At 45.2% G+C, this 25,141-nt stretch overlaps 1 protein-coding gene across 1 annotated transcript in view; it reads left to right on the plus strand.

Annotated features, from left to right (window-relative positions):
• The first annotated feature begins 1,148 nt into the window (after positions 1–1,148).
• Positions 1,149–25,141, plus strand: part of KL (klotho) — a 47,623-nt gene continuing 23,630 nt past the window's right edge. The window contains exon 1 of the mRNA XM_047075598.1: positions 1,149–1,973. Within this exon, the coding sequence (XP_046931554.1) occupies positions 1,149–1,973 (825 nt within the window). The remainder of the gene's footprint in view (positions 1,974–25,141) is intronic.

Consider the following 25,141-nt stretch of genomic DNA (forward strand, 5'->3'; position numbering starts at 1 on the left):
CACCAATCTCCTTTGTTGTAGTGGGTGGGAGTGGTTGCTTGGGCTAAATCCCTCCTCCCCTTTCCCTTCTCCGTTCAGGAGGCATTGGTGGGACCCTGGGACCCTGGGCTCCACCAGAGCTGCGTGCAAAACTTTACACAGATAAGTGACTTGCTAAGTCAGAGCTGAAAGCTAAACCGTGATTATTCATAAAAGGATTTTTTTTTAAATAGGTAAATAACAGTTACTCAAAGTTGAAAACTTGGTACTTCGTTTTTTCTTAAAAAACAAAAATGTGTAATAAGAACAATCAAAACTGTCGTTGACAGGAACTCGCCACCTTTCCCTTCCTTTGAGCCGTGGGCAAGTAATTCTGCAACGTCTAACTCAACAACCGGCGCTGGTCTGAAATGGTTACAAGATAACCGTATGAGGGAGAGTAAAGCAAAGTGTCAATGCAACCCACGCGTCTCCTTTGTCTTCCTTGAAGGCTTTCTACACGGGTCCCTGGGGACCGACCCTCCGTCCCTGCGCGTCCCTGCTCTCCCTAAAGACTCTAAGAAAGTCCGCCACCAGTCGCTGTCTCAAGGCATCCCGAGTTCCCACCTGGCTTTCCCCACCTTACCCTCCCAATCGGTTTCAGGCAAACGGCTCTAACAATGTCGGCCTAAAGCTGTTCTCGGCCTTCGAGTGGAGGCCACGAGAAAGCAGGTGCTCCCCCACCGCCGGGCTCCGGGAGGGCAGGCAAAGAGCCCGCGCTGAGCTCGGGGAAAGTTGGTGGGCCGCCTTCCCTCCTCGACGAACACCCGCTCCGTGGCTTCTCCCAGGGGAAAGAGAAGGTGGCCGGGAGGCCGTTTGCGTCGCCAAACATCCCCCCCGCGCTCCTGGGAGCAGCGAAGGACAGGTGCCTTTTCTCCGACGTCCCCGAGAGGCGGCCGCTGCACCTCGCTCGCTGCCGCGCCCCCTCCGCGGCACGCGCTCGCCCTCTGCGCCCCGCGCCCTCCCCATTCCCGGGAGCGGGGAGGCTCCGGCTCGCAGGTAATTATTGCCAGCGGGGCCCGGCGGGGAAGCGGGGGTGGGCGCGCCGGCAGGGGCGGGCGGCGCGGCGGGGCGCGGGCATAAAGGGGCGCGGCGCGGTGCGGCGCCCCAGCGCCCGGCTCCCGCGAAGCATGCCCGCCCGCGCCCCGCCGCGCCGCCCGCGGCCGCCGCCGCCTCTGCCGCTTTCGCTGCTGCTGCTGCTGCTGCTGGGCCTGGGCGCCCGCCGCCTGCGCGCCGAGCCCGGCGACGGGGCGCAGACCTGGGCCCGCTTCGCGCAGCCTCCGGCCCCCGAGGCCGCCGGCCTCCTCCACGACACCTTCCCCGACGGCTTCCTCTGGGCCGTGGGCAGCGCCGCCTACCAGACGGAGGGCGGCTGGCGGCAGCACGGCAAGGGCGCGTCCATCTGGGACACGTTCACCCACCACCCCCCGGCGCCCCCCGGCGCCCCCCCGGTAGCCCGCCCGCCGTCGGGCGCCCCGTCGCCGTCCCCGCCCGCTACCGGGGACGTGGCCAGCGACGGCTACAACAACGTCTTCCGCGACACGGAGGGGCTGCGCGAGCTCGGGGTCACCCACTACCGCTTCTCCATCTCGTGGGCGCGGGTGCTCCCCAATGGCAGCGCGGGCGCCCCCAACCGCGAGGGGCTGCGCTACTACCGGCGCCTGCTGGAGCGGCTGCGGGAGCTGGGCGTGCAGCCCGTGGTCACCCTGTACCACTGGGACCTGCCCCAGCGCCTGCAGGACGCCTACGGCGGCTGGGCCAACCGCGCCCTGGCCGACCACTTCAGGGATTACGCCGAGCTCTGCTTCCGCCACTTCGGCGGCCAGGTCAAGTACTGGATCACCATCGACAACCCCTACGTGGTGGCCTGGCACGGCTATGCCACCGGGCGCCTGGCCCCTGGCGTCCGGGGCAGCGCGCGGCTCGGGTACCTGGTGGCGCACAACCTCCTCCTGGTGAGTTCGAGGGGCCGGGCAGAGGGCCACGCGGGGAGAGGGCCTCTGGAGATGCCAGGGGCAAGTGGGGGGCCGAGCCTTCAGCCTAGAGGAAGTTCCATTTGAACACATTCCTGAAGTCACCTAGGGTTGGCATCTTGCGGGGGGAGGGGGGGGCTGAGCAGCTGGGGCTTTCCTGGGAAGCCAGGCATTTGGGAACGGGGAGAGAGAAAGGAAAGTTCCTTTCTCTGGGTGTATGGGAATCCCTAGAGGTAAGGAGGGGACGATTTCCCAATAGTAGCTAAGGGGAGAGTGAGGAGGGTGGATGAAAGAAACAGGTTTGTTAGGAAGACGAGCAGGTGGCATTAGCCTCTGCTAGAGTTTGTGGAGATGTCATGGGTTCAGTGTTACTCCAGTAAGATCTGTGGGGTGTGTGTGTGTGTGTGTGTGTGACACAGAGAGAGACAGAGAGAGAGAGAGAGAGAGAGAGAGAGACCCATGTTCACAGTGCAGCAGATGCAAAGGTCTCAAAATGGCACCTCCTGGAGAACTGAGCTTAAACTGTCTTTGGAAGTTCTTTCTATGGCAGGCAGAACTGCGTCCATCAACCATACTAATCGTCAGGGCAGTGAAGACCCCTTGGACAATCTTAAACAGGGCTGTAGCCGTAAAAATACAGAAGCAACTACAGGCTGATCTAGATTGTGCCCTACAACAACAGTATTCCCAAGATCCTTTCTCCAGTTCAGAGGACTCCTTGGTGATGAGATGATCCTTAGCCTGACGCAATTGATTTTGACACCCTTGTGCAGAAGGCTTAGTACATCCTGACGGCAGGAGTTCTTGATATGCCACGATCAGGTTGTCTCTCAGTTCTTCTTCCTAGTTCTTCACTCAGTGCTCAAGATTAGGTGCCACTGATTTGAGGGTTCCTTTATGATAATGTCAGTCGTTGGCACATTTTGTACAGAGTTTTATACCACGAGAGAAAGAGGTTTTTTTTCTGTATATGTGCAAACATTTTAATAAAAGTGTTTACATGTCTGACTTCTCGTACTCTATTTTGGTGACTAGTGGGCTTACGGAAGACCTATTTTAAATTGAGAATTAAGCCACAGATTTTGAACAAATTCAAGATGAAAACCACTTCTACACACTTTTCATGGAAGCCACTGAGGCAGAACAGGACTGGGTTGTTGAGGTGACTAAGCACTCTGAGCTCCTGGTAATGTTGGAATAATGGCTAAATAAGACTGTATGTCAGCTCCTGTGTGCTACCACGGGGCATAGAAGAATGTTGGATTTGTTTGACAACAAAATTGTGATTTCAGATTGATACACATTCTTCTCGTTAAGATACTTTAGGGCAATAGTAAGAAACTTTATCAGTCTGTCAATTCTTTAAGGAACCAAAATATCTTAAACACCACCTGTTCATTGTTGGTGATAGAAAAGGTATGGGAAGAAATGGTCCCTCTTTTGAAGAGAGCATAAGCAAATTTTAGTTCATACCAGAAACAAACAAGAAATTTGTAGACCAGCTGGAGGGTCCGATAGACCATTCCTGCAAAATCACTACTTTAGATTTAAATCATACAAGTTCTATTTTTAGAGTGCATGTATAGGGGCGCCTGGGTGGCGCAGTCGGTTAAGCGTCCGACTTCAGCCAGGTCACGATCTCGCGGTCCGTGAGTTCGAGCCCCGCGTCGGGCTCTGGGCTGATGGCTCAGAGCCTGGAGCCTGTTTCCGATTCTGTGTCTCCCTCTCTCTCTGCCCCTCCCCCGTTCATGCTCTGTCTCTCTCTGTCCCAAAAATAAATAAATGTTGAAAAAAAAAATTTAGAGTGCATGTATTAAACTCTGTATGTATACAAAAAGTCATCAGTTTTTATTGCAGTGACTTACATGATCCTTTCACGTATAAAATCAGGACTGGGGACTGAAGGAGCTTTCTAGTAGACTGGTATTTGAAATGGTAAACATGCTTTTTTTTGATCCTTGTTCCCACTCTTGGCCCTCTGATTAACTTTTCAGTTATAGTTTTGTGTCTTTACACACAAAAAAACCTGACAAACACTAACCATCCTTCCCAGAAACACAGTGGACTTTGTATTCATAAGAAATTAGTTAACAGGTGGACGTTTGGTTTTGCTGAGGCTGCAAACAAAATGCTAGTAGCTGTAAAATATTAATTTTGCTTTCAAATTTCTTTGGTTTGGAATGTAGCCATTCTTACATACTATGAAGAGGTAACTTGTCGTTATCAAAAACAATAGCTTGATTTTTTCATATGAGATATTTTCATTGTGTTTTCAATGTTCTTTCTTGGTGGCTGTGTTAGGGACAGGAAGGTAGGGAAGTTTGGAACTTATTTGAAAAGGTAAGACATATTGTGCATATATGGGTAATAGAACATTTCAGCCAGGGCTTAGATATTGCTGTTAAGGCCACTAAGCCCCTAGCATATTCTTTTGCATTTGGGGATCTGATGCTGGTGAAGGAGCAAAGTGGCCAGCACCCCTTCCCTGCCCCATTGTGTGCTTCCACTAATTTGCAGACTAAAGAGACCCCCCCTCCCGGGGAGACTGGGGATTTGAACCAACCTTCTCTCCTAGCCGCCCACCCTCACCCCTGCGCTAACCCCGAGTTCAAGAATCGTTGTCTGATGGCCTGGAGGACAGGAGGCAGGTCAGACAAACAGCAGGTTGAATAATGGAGGATTCTGCTCAAAATGGAAGTCTCCATATTCTTTTGGGTTCCTGGTACTGAGATAAACCTTGAAAAAATGTGTGTGTGTGTGTGTGTGTGTGTGTGTGTGTGTGTGTGTGTTTAAAAGAGAGCCAGAGTCAGAGACTGGGAGAAACAGAACTAAAAGGTTTTCCCCAGAGAGCTCTAGGACCCCCGGGTTGTTTTGCTCATCTGAGTATAACCCAGAAAGAGGACACACCTTTTCTCTGTGACTTGTAGAGAGACTGCTATACCTTCACAGCTCCTGATGTCCCCTGAGAAACTAGCATTGAGGCCTGTAGTTGGGCTTCTGGCCCCAGCAGTGCCTCTGAGTTTTTATTCTGCCCATGGGTTTCTGAGAAGGCCAGGACCGAGCTGAAGGTACGCGTGGGCTTCCCATGTGGGAGTCTTGCAAATGTTTGTACAGGGAACCTGTGGAAAAAGACACTTTCTTTCACTTAGGACGTGGGACTAGGCGAGAATACTTGGGATGCTAATGGGTGGTACAGACGTGATTGGCATCGAGCAGGCTATGCATTAACATCAAAGCTCACATCTTAGCCGATCTGTCTGCAGCATTTGTCTAGACACTGTTCTCTTTCTTGACACACTTCCTCAACTTGACTCTCTTGCTTCCCTTCTCAGCTCACTGGAGATTTCCGTGTCCTCCTCACCTTGCCTCTAGATATTGGAGGGCCCAGGGCTCCATCATGGCACCTTTTCTCTAGATTCACTCCAGGTGAACTCTTTGAATGCTCTAGATCCTGATGACTCCAAGTTTGGGGTCTCCAGCCAGAACTTGTGCTCTGAGCTCCAGACGGTCCTGTGCTTCCCATACCCATTATGGCAACTCTGAACTTTCAGTTGGTCGGGCCCCAAGCCTTAACTCTTCCCTTTCTCTCACATCTTACTTGCAATCTATCAACAAATCCTACTGCCCTACCTACCTTCAAAACGTACCCAGAATCCAACCACTTCTCCTTCTATCTGGAGCTACAGATCCAAGTCCCTGTCAGATTCTGCCTGGATAATTGGAATAGACTCGTAGCCGATGCCCTTGCTTATGCCCTTGTGCCCTGTGGTGTTTCATGATGGACATTCTCAAGGATATCGTCCTGTGTGAGCAAGACAAAGTCCCTCATTTATTAAAATCCCACCTTTCCTTGAAGAACCAGTTCACATTTGAACTGGTCTTCCCTTCGGTTCCACACCCGAATGCCGTATCTTCCTTCCCTGGACCCCACTGTGCCTCATTTCTGATGCCTTCTACCACACGCCTCCTTCATGTGACCATTTCCTCCTTTCACTGCCCCACTGGCTGGGCAATTCCTTAAGTAAGGAAGTCATATTCACTTGATCTCTCCTAAAGTGCCATCTTGTCCTTGGTAGGTGCTCAGTGAGTGCTCCTGGCCATTTAATAGCCTGACTTTGCCTTTATAATCTGATGCTCCTAGGGTTTTCTTTCTTTGTCAGTCTTTCTAGCCACTCTCCAATGGGACAAGGAGTGCCAAATCCTAACTGCGTTAAAGATCAGCAAGCATAATGGGGCAGAACATGACATTTTCAGTAAAAATTTAAGGTTCATCAGATTTATGATTCCATTGTAAAGATTACCAAACAATTAAAAACTATAGTCCCTATGCAATATTATGAAGAAGTTTCCAGAATTGGAGGTGGGGGAAATCTCCTGGCTGGCTTTAGTAGTGTGTTGAAGTAGCTTTGTTATCTAGTTGAGTTTTCATTTCCCAAGTAATAGTGGAGGCAATTTATCTAGCAGATACATGCTCAAATTATATATGCCACGTACTTTTGGGAGGCACTTTACCAATTTTCCTCTCACTGAAATATATTTGGTGCATAGATGGAATAATCAACTGGGTTGAACGTTAAAGTATTTTATAGAATACTGCTGAATTCCTTAGTGTGTTTAATCATAAATAGTTAAAAATATCTCCCAAAGAGCTTGACTCACTCTTCTTTGAATAGCTGACTGAACACGGTGTTTTTTTTAAAGGTTACAGTCAAGTCCAAGAAGAATTTTAAGAATAGAAAAAGGACTATAATAATTTCAAATAATTTCAAAATGGTAGCAATGTTTAACAGTGTTAATAAAAAAAGAGGAAAAGTACAAACTACTCAACCTTCAAATAATGTCCACGTGTACTTCTTAAGTACAAAGTGAACGAATGTTCAACTGTGTACCTGGCTGTGGAGTTAGTCATGACTTTGGCATATAGAAGTCTTATGAGTTCTATTAAGTGTTCAGACAATATGGTTGCTCTAAGCCAGAATTTTATTATAATTAACTTGTACAAAATGTGCCTTTCTTTCCATGAATGTCATCTTTTCAAGGCACCAGGGAAAGTTTAGGTGTAGGAGGAGAATAGAATACATGCTTAATGGGAGGACAAGAAACAAAGAGTGGATGAGTAACAATACACAGTGTTAGTGAGTCCTCCGGGGTCCACACCTCCTCGGAAACTACTAAATTACACTTGTCACTCGTACTTACACAGAGAAGCATCGTCTACCTTTTGTATGCTCCGTCTTGGTACAAAGTCAGTCTGAAGGATCACTCTACTTCTTTGCCGCTCCATCTTGGGATAAACTGTTATTTAGCCTTCAGACTCCACACTGATGTTTCCGTTACGTGCTAACAACAGGAAGAGTGGATTGTTTTACTCATTTGTGACTCCTTGAGGTCCCAGACTGTAAGATCATATTTATTTTTCAATTTTTAGTGCTTACCTCACAGAAGAATACGATCGATATAATTTTTAATGAAGGAATAAATGCAGATGTAAAATCATCTCTACTTATTTCAGTATGTATGTCCTTTTTTTCTCTCTTCTCAATTGAATACTTAAAGTCTGTTTTCTCACACAGTGTCTGGGGAGGAGTTTAAAACCGTGAGGAAGAACAGGGAAAAAATTCCTGCCCAGATAGGTGTATGACCTTTGTGCATTTCCAGGGCAAGTAATACCCGCATTTCATCCAGTGACAAAGAAAGAGGGGAAGGGGAAGAATGTGGCTGTGTAAGTGCCCCACCTGGAGGCTGTACCGTCCTTTCTACTCACATCGCGTTGGCAGAATTCAGTCAAGTGGTGTAAGGAGCCTGGGACTTATTGTCCCGCTGCATAGCCAGGCGCTCAGCAGATAATTCTAGTTGCGTTGAAACCAGGTGGAACCAGATCTTTCAGGCAACCAGGGATCTCTGCCACACCGCCTATCTCCCAGGCATATTGTGAGAAGGAAAACAAAATCATAAATGTCAACATGTTTTGAAAAATGGAAAGAACTCTACAGAGGTGAGGTATGAATTTATTGTCAATCATAATAATAAAAAAAGCAAAACCACGAGCTATTTAGGAGAGAGGAATTAGACAAATACTTTAGAAATTGTTGCCCTACTTAACTTCTTCACATGCAACTTATAGCACTCAATGGAACAAAATTTTCACAGTTATTGCAATAGCGTTTGACCAAAGATTATTCAAATCATTTTTGGAATGATCTATTTTACCCAAAACACATTACCAACTACCTTTGTTTGGACCCAGTTTGGTGTTTGAAAGAAATATACTCAAGTTTACAACTGCTATAATTTGATATGTTGACCAAACTAAAGATAACTATTTCGTGAACTTTTGTGGTCTCAGTCTGAGTAGATTTTTTATTGATAACATTATTGTTTAAAGTATAGACGTCAGAACATCATCCATGAACCATTATCTTTGTGGTTTGATGAAATACTCAAACGAAAAGTTGTGACGTACGTTAAGTGAAATACAGTGGTTAAGCAAATACTATTTCCATGCCTGTAGTGCATCTTTATTTGATGGTTAGAAGGTTAGAAATATAGGGGCGCCCGGGTGGCTTTGGCTCAGGTCATGATCTCGCCATTCTCAAGTTCGAGCCCCGCGTCGGGCTCTGGGTTGACAGCTGGGAGCCTCAATCCTGTTTCCAATTCTGTGTCTCCTCTCTCTCTGCCCCTCCCCTGCTTGTGCTCTCTCTCTCTCTCTCTCTCTCAAACATAAATAAACATTAAAAAAATTAGAAAAAAGGAAAGAAATACAAGGGGCTGGGGAAATCCCAGGTCACATTTCTTCTCAGGACAAACCACTCCCAGTGACTCTCCTGGGGTCCTCTAGCTTCTGCTCGACTATTTGCAGGAAGAGGAACTCAGTTCCTCCCAAGTAATCCACTCATTCTCATCTTTTATATTGAGTGGGAAGCCTGTCTCTTCATTTTAGGACTTCAGTACAGGACTTACCCCTGGTTGGCTCTTGGCCTTTCCAAATCTCAAAGAATAAAACGAACTGCTTTTTGATGAGACAGCCTTTCAAATATCTGAAAAGGCCACTTTGTTCTTCCTAAGTATTTTCTCTTCATGCTGAAGTCTGCCTCAAGGAGAATTAGAGGAAGCCGGACATTTAGCCAAGGCCCCCCTCTTGGGAGCCTGCCATGTGGCAGGCAGGCATGTTGTTGAATTCTGAGAATGCAAATATGACCCTAGAGAGGCCTCTGTATCTTCTCACACTTGAGGATAAGGTCGAGTGGGAGGTGGAAAAGTTGACCTTCCTGTTTCTCCAGGGGTGGGAAGAGGGGCATGGTCTTCAAGGAGCAGAGCCCTCCAGGGTTGGTTCTCAGACCTGCGTGTGTCCCACCATCCTTAACAAGGGGCTGGAGATGGGTGTAGATGTAAGGGGCCGGAGGTTTCCAGACTCCGGATCCTGCAGAGAATAGGGACCTCTGGCTGTATTTACACGTTCTTTTTGTGAGGGACCAAGGGATGGCTCCAAAGCCACAGGGGAGGTGAGGGGTGGTAGGGAATGTATGTCATCTCCAGGCACCTGCAAATCTTTGGGGGGGGGGTGCTCCTCCTCCTTCTTGTCTGACACCCCCTTCTCCCTGGATTCCTCCTCATTTGGTCTTTTCCCTCCAGCCCCTTCCCCTATCAGTGACATTACTTCTCTCCTGGTGTTGGCTTCTCTTTACTCAATGTCAGGCCTTTCTGCTGGGGCTTGGCAGAGGCAGGGGGAGGGAAGGGTGGCAGGGTCTTTCGTTCTGGGATCAGGTACAGCTTCCCTGAAGTGATCTGAAGCCAAACGGAAGTCATAGCACAGATATTTTCAAAGTACACTCTTTGGGCTGCCTGAGAGATTCAGCTTCCTCTTGTTTACCTAACGTGGGCTGTGTTTACCCTGAACCGATCGCTTGGCCCTTTCCACCCTTCCTGGTCAGGGTTACATGTCACAGCCTCCCTGGACCCACAAAGGACAAAAACTTCTCTCTGAGTCTGCAGGTCTGTTCCAGATATACAAGAGACTGTGGCTGGGGGGAGTGATGGCGGTTTAAGGGTTTAAGGGAAAGGCTCTCACATTTCCACAAAAAGAAGGATAAGGTAAGACCCCTGCCCTCATGTCCCTTAGAGATTAGTAGGGGAGATAGGGTTGTCAAATAATTACATTGAAATGTGTAAGTGCCTTCATAGAAGTGAGTACCAGGGACGGCGCGGGTGCCAAGAAAGGAGGGATGGGTAAGAGTTTTGGGGGTAGTCGGGGAAAACTATGCTGGTGAGATCAGGGGCTGACAAGCACTTCTGCAGAGGGCCAGGTCTTAGGCTTTGTGGGTCATGCAGTGTCTGTCGCAAGCACTCGCTTGTGTCTGTGCAGTTAGAGGGTGGCAACGTGTAAATGAACGGGCACGGTTCGTTGACAAAAATAGCTGTGGGCTCTTATCGCTGGGGCTGGTGTGCAGGCACCCAGCATAAGAAGGGCTTGTGATGGTCCGGGAGAGCGGCATGCGGTTGGGGTAGGTGGCAATTCGCCCCACAGGATCGGTCGTTGGAAGGGCTGAAGCATCGGGGGAAAGGAGGGAAAGAAGCTGGAGAAGCAAACCTAGAATTTTTCAAGTCCTCTCTTAGAATTTGAGGTACAGAACCAATTGTAGCTGCCCCAGATGTTTAGGGCGCATTTCTTTTCCTGGACGCTGACTGAAGATAATGTCGTCCAAGACTGCATTAACCGTTTTGGCTGTCACCTCCCCGTGGACTGGCTTAGTTTGTAGTCAGTTAAAGCCTCTCGGGCTTTTTAGTGTTTCCCTGTGTAAGTTGCCGTTAAGCCAGACCTCTCCTGAAATCTTTTGTCGCTTATTTTTGAACTTTTAATCTTAGTAAATCTCATCTTCACTGGGCAACAGAGGCAGTTACCACCGATGGATAATTCAGTTAAAGGAATAGCGGGACGTGCATACAGTGGAATAGTATTTGGGTATTAAAAAGTTGATATATGGTGATTAAAAAGTTGCACATGGTATGTTGTTAAGAGAAAAATGCCAGTTGTATTATGCTTCTTACATAGCTCTGCTGATAACGACATGTGACTAAGTAGCGAGCACTTTACAGTTCTTGGGCTGTGCGGGGCTCTCTCTAGCCCCTTCCTGACATAACCAAAACTAGATTTGGCATTCCTGCTTGGTGCTTCCATAAAATCCTGTATTACTTCTCTAACCACACTTGACCCATTTTACTGAAGTGATTTGTTTGCTTGTCTTCCCTCGACAGACCTCAGCTTTGAGATGCCAGGAACCATGTTTATATTCCTGTTTTATACCCGGAGCCTCACAAGGGAGGCATGCAAGGGAGCATGCAGATGTTTGTTGCAGGAATGAGAGAACACACCCCCTCCAAGAACGGGGAAAGGACAAAAGTTAACAGTGGGTTATTTCTGGATGGTGGGATTACAGAAGACTTTAGAAAATTTTTATTTTTGAGAGAGGTAGAGCATGAGCGGGGAGGGGCAGAGAGAGAGGGAGACACAGAACCTGAGGCAGGCTCCAGCTGTCAGCACAGAGCCCCACGTGGGGTTCGAACCCACGAACTGAGAGATCATGACCTGAGCCCAAGTCGGATGCTTAACCACCTGAGCCACCCAGGCACCCCCAGATGATTTTTTTTTTTTTTGCTTTCTGGTTATCTGGATTTTCTAATTTTTCTGTAAGCAAAATGTATTACTTTTGTGATAGAGAAATAGTAAGTAGTATTTCTGGAAAAAGATGGCAGATTGAATTTACCCACTACAATTTTTTTCTCTTCCTTGAAACCCCATGAAACTGTAGTAAAGAAACTGCTAAAGAATGAAGGTGGGGGAGGAGTGAGGGCAGGAGAGAAGGAGGGAAGGGGGTGGAGACAAAGATCCACACAGTGGAGACAGCAGAGTAGCGGCAAAGCTTTGGAAGCTGAAAAGCAGATGTACGAGTGTTATTGACTGAGCAGGCCTAAGAAGGTAGACTGTTGGCAGGAGGAGAGGCCAAGAACAAATCCTAGGATTGCAGAATCTCCAGGAGGCTCCGAGAGTGGCAAGACCAAATATTCTGGATCTGGAGGAGAAGGGAGTTAAGTGCTCACATGAGGAGAACCGGCTGAAAGTTATTTAAGAAAGAACCAGATTCCTAGATCACCCCCTTCTCCTCACTGCTGGGCATCTGCCCCTTCTCCTCTCAGGAGAAAACTAGAGGTTAACTTTCTAGAGAGTAAAAAATGGGAAGTGTCTGGGCTTAGGGACATCAGGCACATTTGAGGGCATGAGTCCTATACTGAAAATAAGGAGTAAGTGAACATATGCAGCTGACAGCTGAGACACCCCCAGCCTCCCCCCCCCCGCCCCCCATCTTCCCTACCAGGGTCTCAGAAGGCTGACAGTGTGGCTTACTCTCCAGGTAGAGATTGGAAGAATCTTCTCCAGGGAATCTGATGAGTTCATGTGGAAAGACCTCAGATACTGATCCTAATGTTTTCCATAACAATTAAATGAGACAGATCCCTCTACAGTGAAACTCAAAGTCAGCAAACCCCACCTACACTGTAGCTCAGACCCTCCAGTCAGGTTTTTTGTTTGTCCTTCTTAAATATGAATAGGCAGTCAAAGATCAACAGACATCTGAGGAAAGCCTCTAACATGAAAGATTGAGACCCACACAAATAAAGAAACAACAACAGAACGATCAACTAATTTTGAAGGAAACTTGGAGAAACCAAGAATATGCAGGGAGAAAATGCTCAAACCCCCCTACCAAACTCTCAGTCAAAACATACAAACTTCCAGTTATCAAATAAGTCATGGAATGTAATATACAGCACGGTGACTATAGCTCATAACATTGTATTGTATATTTGAAAATTGCTAAGAGAACAGATCTTAAAAGTTCTTAACAGAAGAAAACTGCAACTCTGTGTGGTGACGGATGTTAATGAGACTTATTGTGGTGATCACTTATAGTATATACACATATTAAGTCACAGTGTTGTATACCTGAAACTAACATAATGTTATATGTCGGTTATAGCTCAATAAAGAAAAACAAATGTTAAAACCCCCAATGGGAGTCTGAGATAAGAGAAGATACTGAATACAGGATATAAGAAAAGGATAACAAGATGGGGGGGATACTTGAAAATGAAATACATTATAACAGAAATGAAAAATTTAATAGAAAAGTTGGAACATAAAGGTGAGGCATGAAACCTAATAATGTAGCAAGAAGACAGAGAGATGAATGGAAAAAAAGTCAAAGAGGTGGGAGATAAAGGTGTAACATTCAAATAATGAGAGTTCCAGAAGGAGAAAGCAGGGGTGCAGTAGGGTGTTAGGCTGTGGCCCTCAATGAACCATGCCGGCCAGTAGCCATGATCTGTGCCTCCCCCTTCCCGGACTGTGGGCTTGACAGCAGATGTGTTTTGTTCCATGGAACATAGTGAATGTGAAGCAACCAAAAGTTTAATTAAAGTGCATTCACATTGGAAGTCTTTCTGGATTGCTCCGTCATGAGAACCAGTGTCAGCACGTGGGCTGGTTTACTGAAAGCTGAAGACTGACTTTGGAAGATCAAAGATCACCCTGGATGTTCTCGCCACCGGTGAGATCCCAGCTGAGTGCAGCTATATGCGTGACCTCTGCTACATCACATGGAGCAGAGGAACTGTCCAGGTAAGCCCCGTTAACCCGCAGAGACCAGAGAAATCATAAATCCTTGTTATTTCAATCCCCTGACTGGGGTGGTTTGTTTTATAGCAATAGATAACTGATAGAAAGAGAAGGCAAATGATGAAGTAATTCCAAGATATTTCCTAGAACTGGAAGGTGTGAATTCCCATACTGAACGTGAGGTACTTGGGGAGTCATTATAGAACAAAGCTGCTGTGGTACAGCAGGGCCAATGGGTCCATGAGCAAGGGATCATGGCTTTTTATTTTGCCATGTTCTATTAAACATCTTCACAGCTCCCTGTGAAGCGTGGCAGTCTGCCCAGCCATGCCAATACCATGTTATGCCAGTTGTGGCCTCCTGGCTTCTGGCTTTAAGCACCACCCACTGCCTGGTCTCTGTTACTTCAGGGTGTCATGGCCTCCATGGATGAGAACAAGCCCAGCTCTGTGATGGCCTCTCCAACCATCAGCCTTGACCTGCAGAGAACTGCCACCACACCAGTGATGCTTGTGCGCCCTCACTGGCATATTCCCAATGGACTTGGTGCATGGTGTCTCTCCCTCTGGTGCTCAAATGAAACGCCAAACTCTAGTGGGTTGTTTGGCCTTACATAATATCCTCATTCCAGTACGCCTACGTCTCTCGGCTTCTTGTATTCCTTCCTTTCTCAGCTGTCAGGGAAACTCAAGCATTTCTGCCCACTCAGCGTTGGCCATCACTTTTTCTAGACTTCTCAGAGCCATTCGAGCAGCAAGTTTGCCCTGTGTCCCGAGGTCCTGGCCAGAGCATTAACACACATTTCTGGAGAGAGTGCTCCGTAGTCAACAAATTCTGTGTTGTCTTGTCTTACATTCCAGTTCTGGAATCCAGGGCCCTCCAAATTCAATCCTGGTAGTACTCCTTGGGTTCTTGCCACTACATTCTAAATCTTTTTTTTTTTTTTTTTTAAGTTTATTTATTTGACAGAGAAAGCACAAGTGGAGGAGTGGGCAGAGAGGGGGGCGGAGAGAGAGAACCCCAAGCAGGCTCTGCTCTGTCAGCACGGAGCCCTGACGCGGGGCTTGAACTCCTGAACCATGAGATCATGACCTGAGCCGAAGTCGGACGCTTAACCGACTGAGCCAGCTAGGTGCCCCACTACATTCTAAATCTTGAAGCTACTTTGGCATATAATGTCTTGCCTCCTCTGTAGGCCCAGCTGCCTCCAGGTTTTAAACCTGGGATTTAACCCTACTTAGTGGCCTGTCAACTTCTGAGGGAGGTACCTGCTGTCTTTTAAGAGTGAGGCCTCTTCAGCATAGGGAAGTGCTATCTCTAATTAGGCAAGGGCCAGCCACCTCTGTAATCCCCAAGGGTTCTAAGGGTTCTGAAGATCCCAGCAACAATGGCCCATGTTCCAGAGTCTTAGGTTTTCCCAACCAGGGCTCTGACCTTGGCATGACAGACCCACCTTAACTGAGCATTTAAACATCTCTGCAGCTCTGTATCTCTACCAGGTCCTAGGACTGAGGCTAAGCTGTGTGTATACTTCCACTTCAGGAGATAAGCTACTAGTGAAACCCTCTGGCTCTCATACTGAGTCTTTGCTTCTTAAAGGCCCTTGGTTTCTCATGATCTCTCTGCGGAGACTCAGTACAGTATGATAGGAAGCAGTCAGTTCGCCCCTCCTTGTGGGCATTGGAATGCCTGGATCATTGCACCTACGATGCATTCCCCTTCACCATGACATTTCCCCAGGTTCCACTGGTGAAATATTTGGCAATTGGAACACTGTCTTGTCCCAAGAAACTATCTGCCCCCTTAATATTACCCAGAATGGCACTTTCTTTCCCTTCTAGGAAGTGAAACCTGACTTGTGTTTGTTTAGGTCTTCTGAGATGCAAATGTCAGAACAGGATTAGATATGTAAAACATTTATTGAAGGAAACAACTGTGAAGGATAAAGAGGAAGGAGAACAGAAGGCAGAGCCTTTAGACCATGACTTGTCTGACATCTGTGAAAGAGAGTGGGCAAGAAGTAGGTTTAGGTGGGAAGAGTCTCAGATGGCAATACAGATCTAAGAAAGATACAGCCAGGCCAGTCAACATTGCCTATTAGAGGGGTCCCCATCCTGCAGGAATGGGTCTACATTAGTACCCCTGCTATGTTCAGTCATAAGGGAGTAGCCTGTGAGAAGCATGACCTCAGGGCCAATGAAGGAGTGGGTCCAAAGGGGTAGCAACTGGTGCTATGGGTCAGTTATGCTTCTCAGAACAGGAAACTGAGCAGTGCATTTTCATGGCTACTACAAACACCCCAAACACCAGTGAGGAATGCCACTCCCAAGAGGGGAATTTCCAACCAGAATTTTTCTAATATATATTTCCAACCAGATTTTGTTATTTATTTAAACTATCAATCATTTATGAAGGTAAAAGAATGAGATTTCAAACTACTCAAAGTCTCAAAAACTAAATCTTCCATGCACCCTCCATCAGGAGCATGATGGAGACAAGAAGGAAGAAGGAAGAAGACAGAACAGTAAATCTAATCCAGGAACGTGACGGTGAATTGTAGACCCAGGAAGTCAACTGTGCAGCAGAACTAAGAGCAACCAGTCCAGAAGGGGAGAAGATTCTAGAAGTGGGTCTCCAAGAAAAATATTGGAGGCTGATGTGAACTTGTAGAAATTTATGCTGACGGGCTGTTGGAAAGTGTGGGAAGAATTAGACACAAGCACAAAGAAAACCAAGGAAATGAAAAAGCAATGCAATTAGTAACTTTAAGGAAAACAAAAATAAGAAAGAAAACAGTCTTAATTACCATGTTATAAAGCCCATCTGTGAGTAATAGTCACATTAGCAGAGTAATGTCAGTTATGGAACATTAGTTTTTTAAACCAAACTCTGCTGTATAGCTAAGTCCTCACCTACCATAACAGGAAGTCAGTGGATACTGCCTAAAGTGTGGAAGTATGGAAGTGTGTAAATTTCAAAAGGTATAAGAGTCAAAGGTATTAACTTCTGCCAAGGGGACCTGGGGAGATTGTAGGGGGGTGGAGGGTAGGCAGAACTGCAATTATTGTTACAAGTTGCATAAAAATTAAAAAAAAAATTTATCATCACTTAAAAACATTTTTTTAAATGTTTGTTTTTGAGAGGCAGTCAGATTGTGAGCAGGAGAGGGACAGAGAGAGGGAGACACAGAATCTGAAATAGGCTCCAAGCTCTGAGCTGTCAGCACAGAGCCTGACACAAGGCTCGAGCCCACAAACCGTGAAATCATGACCTGAGCCGAAGTCGGTCGCTTAACCAACTGAGCCACCCAGGCGCCCCAAAATTTTTATCATCACTTTAAAACTTAATTTTGTGGGGTGCCTGGGTGGCTCACTCAGTTTAGGGTCCAACTCTTGAGTTTGGCTGAGGTCATGGTCTCATGGTTGTGAGATTGAGCCCCACATTGAGCCCCAGGTCAAGCCTTGCACTGGGCTCTGTGCTCAGACTCTTAAGTAGAGCCTGTTTAAGATTCTCTCTCTCTCTCTCCCCCCACCTGTCTTCCCCACTCTCTCTAAAAAATAAATTTTTAAAAACCTTAATTTTGTTAGTTATAGTGCTTATTTGTAACATTTTGGTCTGTAGAACACTTTTTGAATTGAGCTTTGCAGAATTTCCAAATTTCCAGATTAATGCTTTGTGAATTTTCATCCTTTTGATGATAAAAATGTTGAAAAGAAATAGGACTGTGAGTAAACTCTGTTTACTTGTTGTTAGTGACCTTGCCTCAGTGGGACAGCTCCTATTAATTAGTGTTGCAAACACCTGTCAGTGTTAAACAGTAAGCAACCAGTAAATTTTTGCTTCATCAATGAATACTCTTAAAATATAGCTTTCAAGCATCAATTATTCAAGAAGCAACAATACTATCATATAAATTCATTTCTGACTAGTTTTTAAGTACTTTTCTCTCAAATATGAATGGACAGCCAAGCATCAAAAAGTATTTGAAGAAAGTGCTCAACATGAAACAGAATAAAATAAATAAACAGAAAAGCAAACCAAGAGAAGCAAATTGTGCAGGAAATTAAATACACACAAACTGAAAAAAGAACAGAGAATATTAAATAAAATTCTTGGACCTCCACAACGTGATTGTTTAGTAAAAAGTTTGGAGAGTAAAGTAAAAGAAATGCCCCCAAAGTAGTGCAAAATGACAACGAAATGGAAATGTTAGAGACAAGGGGAAAAGATTGAAAAGATCAAGTACAAAAGTCCAACATCAGACTAACAGGAGTTTCAAAAAAGAGAATATGGAATAGAGGGCAGGAAATTACTAGAGAAATAACATAAGAAAATGCCCCAAAACTGAATGTGAGCCTTCTGCTTTAAACTGAGATCCTAGAACAATGAATGCACAGTTGTAGAGGGATTTCGAAAGCTTATCTTCAATGTAATCTGTTCTAAGACTCTAATGGAAGGTATGCACCAGCAAAATTACAGAGCAAATAAGAAGAAGAAACTGGATCCGGAAGAGTATGGCTCCAATTCATGAGAAACAGAGAAAAATCCTAGGACAAGCACAGCTCTAGGCAGCATCTAGTCCAGATAAAACCAGGAAGATGGAAAGGTCTAGCAGAGCAGGTGGAAATGTACTCAGTGGAACAGGTGGTATGGCAGTGAATAGGATGGAGAATCACGAAAGCATTTAAGCGCACGGAATATTTTGCAGGTTTAATAATGAGGTGATTGTTTTTTCAGGGGAAAATAAAAAACTGTCCAAAAAAGGCAGTGGGGGGCAGGGGGATATTGTTAGTGTCCTATTTGGCTTTGCAATGACCAATATTTATATAGAAACCTTGAACTGATTAATGATTTAAATAACAACAGACATTTGGGAGAATAAAGGAAGAAAGTTGGGGAATGTAAAAGTGCCATCTCTTCCTTATCATGATGCTGTATTAAATTTTGGAATAATCAGGTCATTTAGGACCATGATGGTAATTACTGGAGGAAACCAGCTAAAAGTTAAATGTGGCTGCCTGCAGGGAGCAGGAGAGAGAGTTTGAGGGGGTGTGGAAAACACTGTTTTTCATGGTTGGCCTTTGGTACTATTTGATTTCAGGCTACATGAATGGATTTATGTAATTAGAATAATTTTTAAAAACCTGTACCACTGAATAATGCTTTATAGAACTTGAAGTGCTTTTGTGTGTATTGGGGGGGCAGGTAAATTAGTTGAGAGGCTCAGAGTCTAGCTGACTTTCCCGTGGCTGCCAACTGGGATCAGAACCCAGCTTTCCTGAACCGGTTCCCAGCACGCATTCCATTAATGCAGGCTGCCTGAGCACAGTTTCATTTGGGGGTGTGCTAGTGAATGTCTAGACTGCGAGAAAGTTCCCTTCTTGTCCACATATTAGCACTCTGAAATGGAGGAGAATGTGAGCCCTAACTTGTCACCAGTGTTTTTTACCTTCATTAAATATCTAGAGACCCACCATTACTAATATTTAAAAAAACTCTAAACCATATACATCAGTTCCACTAATTGTTGCTACGTCATTCCCCAGGACTTACTGGATTCCACATGGTGGGTTGGGATTAGGGAAGTTTTCTCTGCAGTCATGTCACTTCGACCGGGCTGGGCTCTCTCGCATGATGGGCAGTTAGTGCACAGTTTGTGAGCCTCAAGTCAGTCACATTTCTTATGTGGAAGCTAGCTTCAGCTTAGCAAGCACCCCAAGAGAACCAACTAGAAGGAAGTGGTGTCATGTAGCTTCACTTCTGTCAGATCAGTCACAACCCCCGGAGTCAGGGGGAGGGGGAACACAGACCCCTCAGGGGGAGGAGTGGCAAGGTCACGGTGTACTGGATCGTGGGGGATGTTCTGTCTTTGAAAAATATGAGTTGCCACACATCACAGGCTTTCCAGCTCCCAGCGATCTGTCTGAAATGTCTTTTTCCATCTCCCCAGGACCTACACATCTTTCAATATATGGTTTGGAAATTACCTCCTACGTGAAGACCTCTCCACAGGAAGGAGTCTTCCTTTTCTCTGAAGCTCCATTGTATTTTTTTTTTTAAATCCTTCTTATGGCCCTTTCATTTTCTTTTTTTTTTTTTGAAGACCTTATTTATTTGAGAGAGAGTGCGCGAGAGAGCAAGCGCAAGTGGGGGCAGTACAGAGGGAGAGGGAGAAAGAGAATCTTAAGCAGACTCCATACCCAGTGTGGAGCCCCACCTGGGGCTCGATCCCACGACTGTGAGATCAAGACCTGAGCCGAAATCAAGAGTCGGATGTTTAACCTAACTGACTGAGCCACCCAGGCACCCGGGCCCTTTAATTTTCCATCTTATGTCACATTTTGTGTACATGGGCTTTGATCCCACACTATCTGCCCTGCACAAATTGCCTGTTGCTTAAATGTTTGCTTGGTGAAATAATGATTACACGATAACACATATAATAGTTGTGAAAAAAGTGTGTTTCAATTCAGAGGTCTTGTTTGATTTTCCTTTGCAATTCTAATTTCAGAAACATTGGAAGGAAGCAATCTCTCAGGAGTTACAGCAGAAACTGCCTAAGGCTGCCTCCCTGTGTTTATTGCTAATCTGTGAGAAACAAGGGGTGGGGGGGGTGGGGGTAAATACCATGCTATTTACAATTTGATTAAAAAGCTTCTTTTCGTTTCATGTTTAATCCCCTTTAAATTTTCCCTTTCGTCACAGAGGGGGGCTAGATCAGGCATTTCCCCATTCTGGAAACACTCTTGCAGGCACTAACACATTTGGCCTCAACTCTAACTCCTGCCCCTCACTCACTGCCCTCCAGTCCTGCCGAAGGTCTTGCTATTATGCCTTGGGAATGTTTCTCCCATCCCACCTGACCCCCAAATCCACAGAATCAGCTTCCTCACCTGTTTTAAGCCTATGCTCAGAAGCCACTTTCTCGAGTGAGGCACAGCCTGACCACCCCGTCCAAAACTGCTTCTCCCAGAGAGACCTGGCCTGTGAAGGAAGTAGAGAGACGTACTTCCTGGCTCAAGAAGTACATCCCGGGAGGCTTGTGTAGAGGGCCGTTCGCCAAATGTGTAGGTACTGCACATGAAATGTGTGAAGAAGAATTTGGGGGGCTGGCTTTCAGCTTCAGAATAGAAGACCCTATAAGAGCTATTAAAAAACAAAGCAAGCAAACCAACAAAATCCCTCTGGCATAATAGCGGCTATTAAAAATGCAGTCTTCCATTTCTTATGCAATCCTCAGAAGCTCCAGGTCTAATAGTTGCTCAAGTGTCATATACATACTAATTAATACCCCTTGAAGATTATTGGAAGGTCTCTAGATCATAAATGAATCCTACCAAAGCCCAAGGAGAGCAGTTTGGGGAGGGGCAGTGGCGGATAAAGAATACTTTTTGAGGGGTGCGCCTGTGGCTCAGCCGGTTAAACATCTGACTTTGGCTCAGGTCATGATCTCATGGTTCACAAGTTCGAGCCTCACATCCAGCTCTGTGCTGACAGCTCGGAGCCTGGAGCCTGCTTTGGATTCTGTGTCTCCCTCTCTCTCTGCCCCTCCCCCCCCACTACCTCTCAAAAATAAATAAAACACATTAAAAATTTTTTTAAAGAATAATCTTTGAGGATTATTCAAGACCACAGAAAAATTTTCCTAGATATGGGAATGGGGCCGAATGACTGGGTATCTTCCTGAGCTGAGGCCTGGAGCTGGCCTACCCGGGTCAATCCCATTCTCTGATCCTTATTTCCTGGTGTGCCTTTGCTTGATTTGTTATTCACTATGGATTAGGGGTACTTTAAGTTCTGTGAGGGTAGATGTTAATGAAGATGATTCTTACCCAATAAGAACACATATGGATTTTGCCCTATAGAGATGTCAAAGGAGACTAACACCGCAACATATTTAATGGGGGAAAAAATGAAAGATTGTTGCACGCACCACCAAGAAAATGCATCTCCTCTCCTTGGCGCCCAAACCACCCTTATTTTGTTCCGAATTTTCTGTACCACTTACCACCTTCTAACATTCTTTATAGTCATGTTTATTATGTTTGCCCTTTTTATCTCTTCTGCTAAAATAGAAGCTCCATAAGGGCAGAAATTTTTGCCCAATTTGTTTGCTGTTGCCTCCCCAAATGCTAGAACTGAGCCAGGCAGGTAAATAAATGCTTATTATATAATACATATTATATAATAAATAAATATACAGGCAGCTCAAAATTACTTGCAGAATGAGAACATCCCTTAACTTAGACCAGTGATTTTCAAGTGCTTGGAACTTGACCCATGGTAAAAAATTGACATATTCACAACTGAAACGGAACTTTCACGAAGCAGCACTTACCTACCCTTACTATACACGGCACACTCTGATAATTTCTAATGAGTCCTAGTCTAGGTTTTCCAAATTGCTGTAGCTCCTCATAACTGGATGTCACAACTGGACTCTGCCGTGAAAAAATGACAAGGTACTGTGGTAGAAATTGCTACCACATGAGGTAAATGGGAAAGAGGGCGGAAATGGAGGGGTAGTTACCTTCTACTGGCTACTCCACAAAACATATTTTATATTTCCATAACCTTACCCCGTCTGACAACACAGAAACCCTCGCACGCTTACATGTCACTTTTTCTTTGGGTGGAAAGTGTTCTCTACCTGCGAGGGGAATTGAGTTATTTTGAAAGCAAAGAGCCGTAAATGAGTCTGTGAACTGATAAATGATCTTAAAGTCTCAGAGAGAGTCACTCAGTTGGCATCTGCTGTTGATAATTCAGAGCAGGAGAATTAGGAGAAGAGGCAGAGGTAAAACATTTAGAAAGTAAAGCTGACTATTACGAGGAAAATACTTTTCTCGGTTTTGCGGAAATTGGAGAGCAGCTGTGTCATGAGGGTATTATAGATTTACGTTGGTGATTTTAGTAATGGATGTTTACTGAAAAGATTCTAGCTGATGGATGAACCACAGGATGCTTTTGCTGACTGTGTGATAAACATCCCTTATATGAGTTCTTTATCTTCTTGTCCCTTTTTCTCATCTAGCCTTATGTCTCCCTACCTGTTCCTTCACCATTCTCATTTTGTTGCTATTAGAAAAACAGAGATACAAAATCCAGGGATTGGAACTCCTCTATGTCTCCGATAACATGGTGATTAGTGGACTAGGTGGGTTTTGGTCACAAGCCAGATATTTTGTTAACAACCTGGCATCAGTGATTTGGAAGGATTTTTAAAATTTTTTTTTTTTTTCAACGTTTATTTATTTTTGGGACAGAGAGAGACAGAGCATGAACGGGGGAGGGGCAGAGAGAGAGGCAGACACAGAATCGGAAACAGGCTCCAGGCTCCGAGCCATCAGCCCAGAGCCTGACGCGGGGCTCGAACTCACGGACCGCGAGATCGTGACCTGGCTGAAGTCGGACGCTTAACCGACTGCGCCACCCAGGCGCCCCTGGAAGGATTTTTATAGCAGCATGATTTAGTATTAAGTAGAATGAATTAACTGATGTTGATTAGTTCTGTACAGATAAATGAGGCAAGAAACTTGATCTCTGATTTATTGATGTATTTACTCAAAATGAGTTATGAAATGCCTTTTACTTCATTTGAAGGAAGTTTATGCTTAAAAACGAATGAATAAGGCCTTTTATGTAACCTGCTTTGGAAAAATCCAGACAAAATGCTTATAGGTAACAAAACTCCAAAATCATGCCATGATTTAAAAAATCTACCTTGGCTTTTGTCTTGACTAGTTTAAAAGCATACCCTTACCTGAGTGAGGTCTTATAGAATCTCAAATTTGGTTATATGTGTATTTAGGGATTCTATATTTGCAAATGACCAACCCCAACTAAAACTAGATTAAGGAAGATTTTAATAGAAAGACACTGGGATAATTCACAGAATTGGAGAAAAGCTCCAGGGACTTTAGGAATTGGACTTTCAGGTAATTATTACCATGTTGGGGGGGTGCTGAGGGTGGCAATCTCTCTCTCCCTCCCTCTCTCTCTCTGTCTTGCACTTGGGTTTGCTTGGCTTCTTTACATCTCACTGCAGAGGGTCTCTTCTGATACCAACAACCCCAGATTTACTCCAGAAGGAGGGGAGAGCCTTGCCTCCACTACAGCAGAAAAATCTCAGGGAGAATCTCTCATTGGTCTGCCTTGGGTCATTCACCTTGAAGTTGAAACTGAATCCTCTCTTATGTCTATTTATTTCATATAAGTACAGATGAGTCCATAAACTAGGTAATACTACACCTGCTTTATCTGTAGCTAACTATAATTTATGAAAATTATGATGATCATTTGTTTTTTGATGATCATTTGATTATTTGCTAACAAATAATTTGTTCCATTTAATCCCTCAGTCCTGGATTATTTCAACTAATCCTTATTGTTTTCCCTTTAGATTGTTTCACCTAATCTAAGAACTATGTCTGGCACATAGCAGTTACTCAATAAATATTTGACTAAAAGGATAAATAAATAATCTCATATTGTTAGATATTCAGGCTGTTTCAATTCAACTCTTGTTGATGAGGAGTGTAGAGCCTTGCTGAAGAGCCACTAATTTATGAAGAACTATGAAGAAGCATGGTTCTACTCCAGCTACATATGTTCAGGGTGTGGTGGGAAAGGAACGTCTAAATGCATCCAGGACGCCAAACAAGTCTTCACAGAGGAGAGGAGAATTGAGCTGAATTTGGAAGGAGTGGACTTTTACAGAGAGTAACTCGGGAAAATGTCACTAAGAGTAAGCAGGGTTAATTATGAACTCTTCTTAGAAGAAACAAATTCAAAACAGGAGGCAGGGAGGGCCACAGATAACAGAGGAAAAGTAGAATGCCATTTCAGGATTGATAGGCTGTCATCCAAGGTAGAGCCCTGGGTGAGGGGTATCGAGAAATTGACTTGTCTGTAGTAAAAGAGCTGGTCGGGAAGGGATGAGATATGAAACTTGTATGGATATGAAACTGTACTAGTCCTACTTCTTAACTTGTGAGAGGCCATGAGGCTTGGTGCTCAAGCTAGAAATTCTACTTCCCCCGAAGTCCAAAGTGAAGGCAAGAAAGGCCAGCGGCTGCTTATTACCATACATGTATCTCACTGGGTGTCAGGGAAGGTGGAGCTGAGGCCCTGGGCACAGGTTGGGACTCGGAAGGTAGAGTCAGGTCCTGGGCAACATTTGAGGAACCACACACAGAGACTACCGGTCCTGGTGTTTTTGTGGCTAAACATTCTAGCGGGTTATGTTTGGAAATTATTTTTGTGCTCTCTTAAATTGTTGTTTGGTGGAGGCTGCTTGAAACTCCATCTGTAGTAACAACAGTTTATAATCCACAGAACTGTGCTCATAGAAACAAAAGGGTTAATTTGGTCTACAAACACGAACACTGGATAGCTGGCATACTTGTGTAACAGCACAGGGTGGCAGTGACTTTTAGGAAAAGTCCTTAGACATGTGATCGTGATATTGTTCTTGTAG

This window comes from Lynx rufus, unplaced genomic scaffold (assembly GCF_022079265.1).
Source record: "Lynx rufus isolate CCGP_SWC_20201006 ecotype Redwood Valley unplaced genomic scaffold, mLynRuf1.p SCAF_1, whole genome shotgun sequence".
NCBI classification, from domain to species: Eukaryota; Metazoa; Chordata; class Mammalia; order Carnivora; family Felidae; genus Lynx; species Lynx rufus.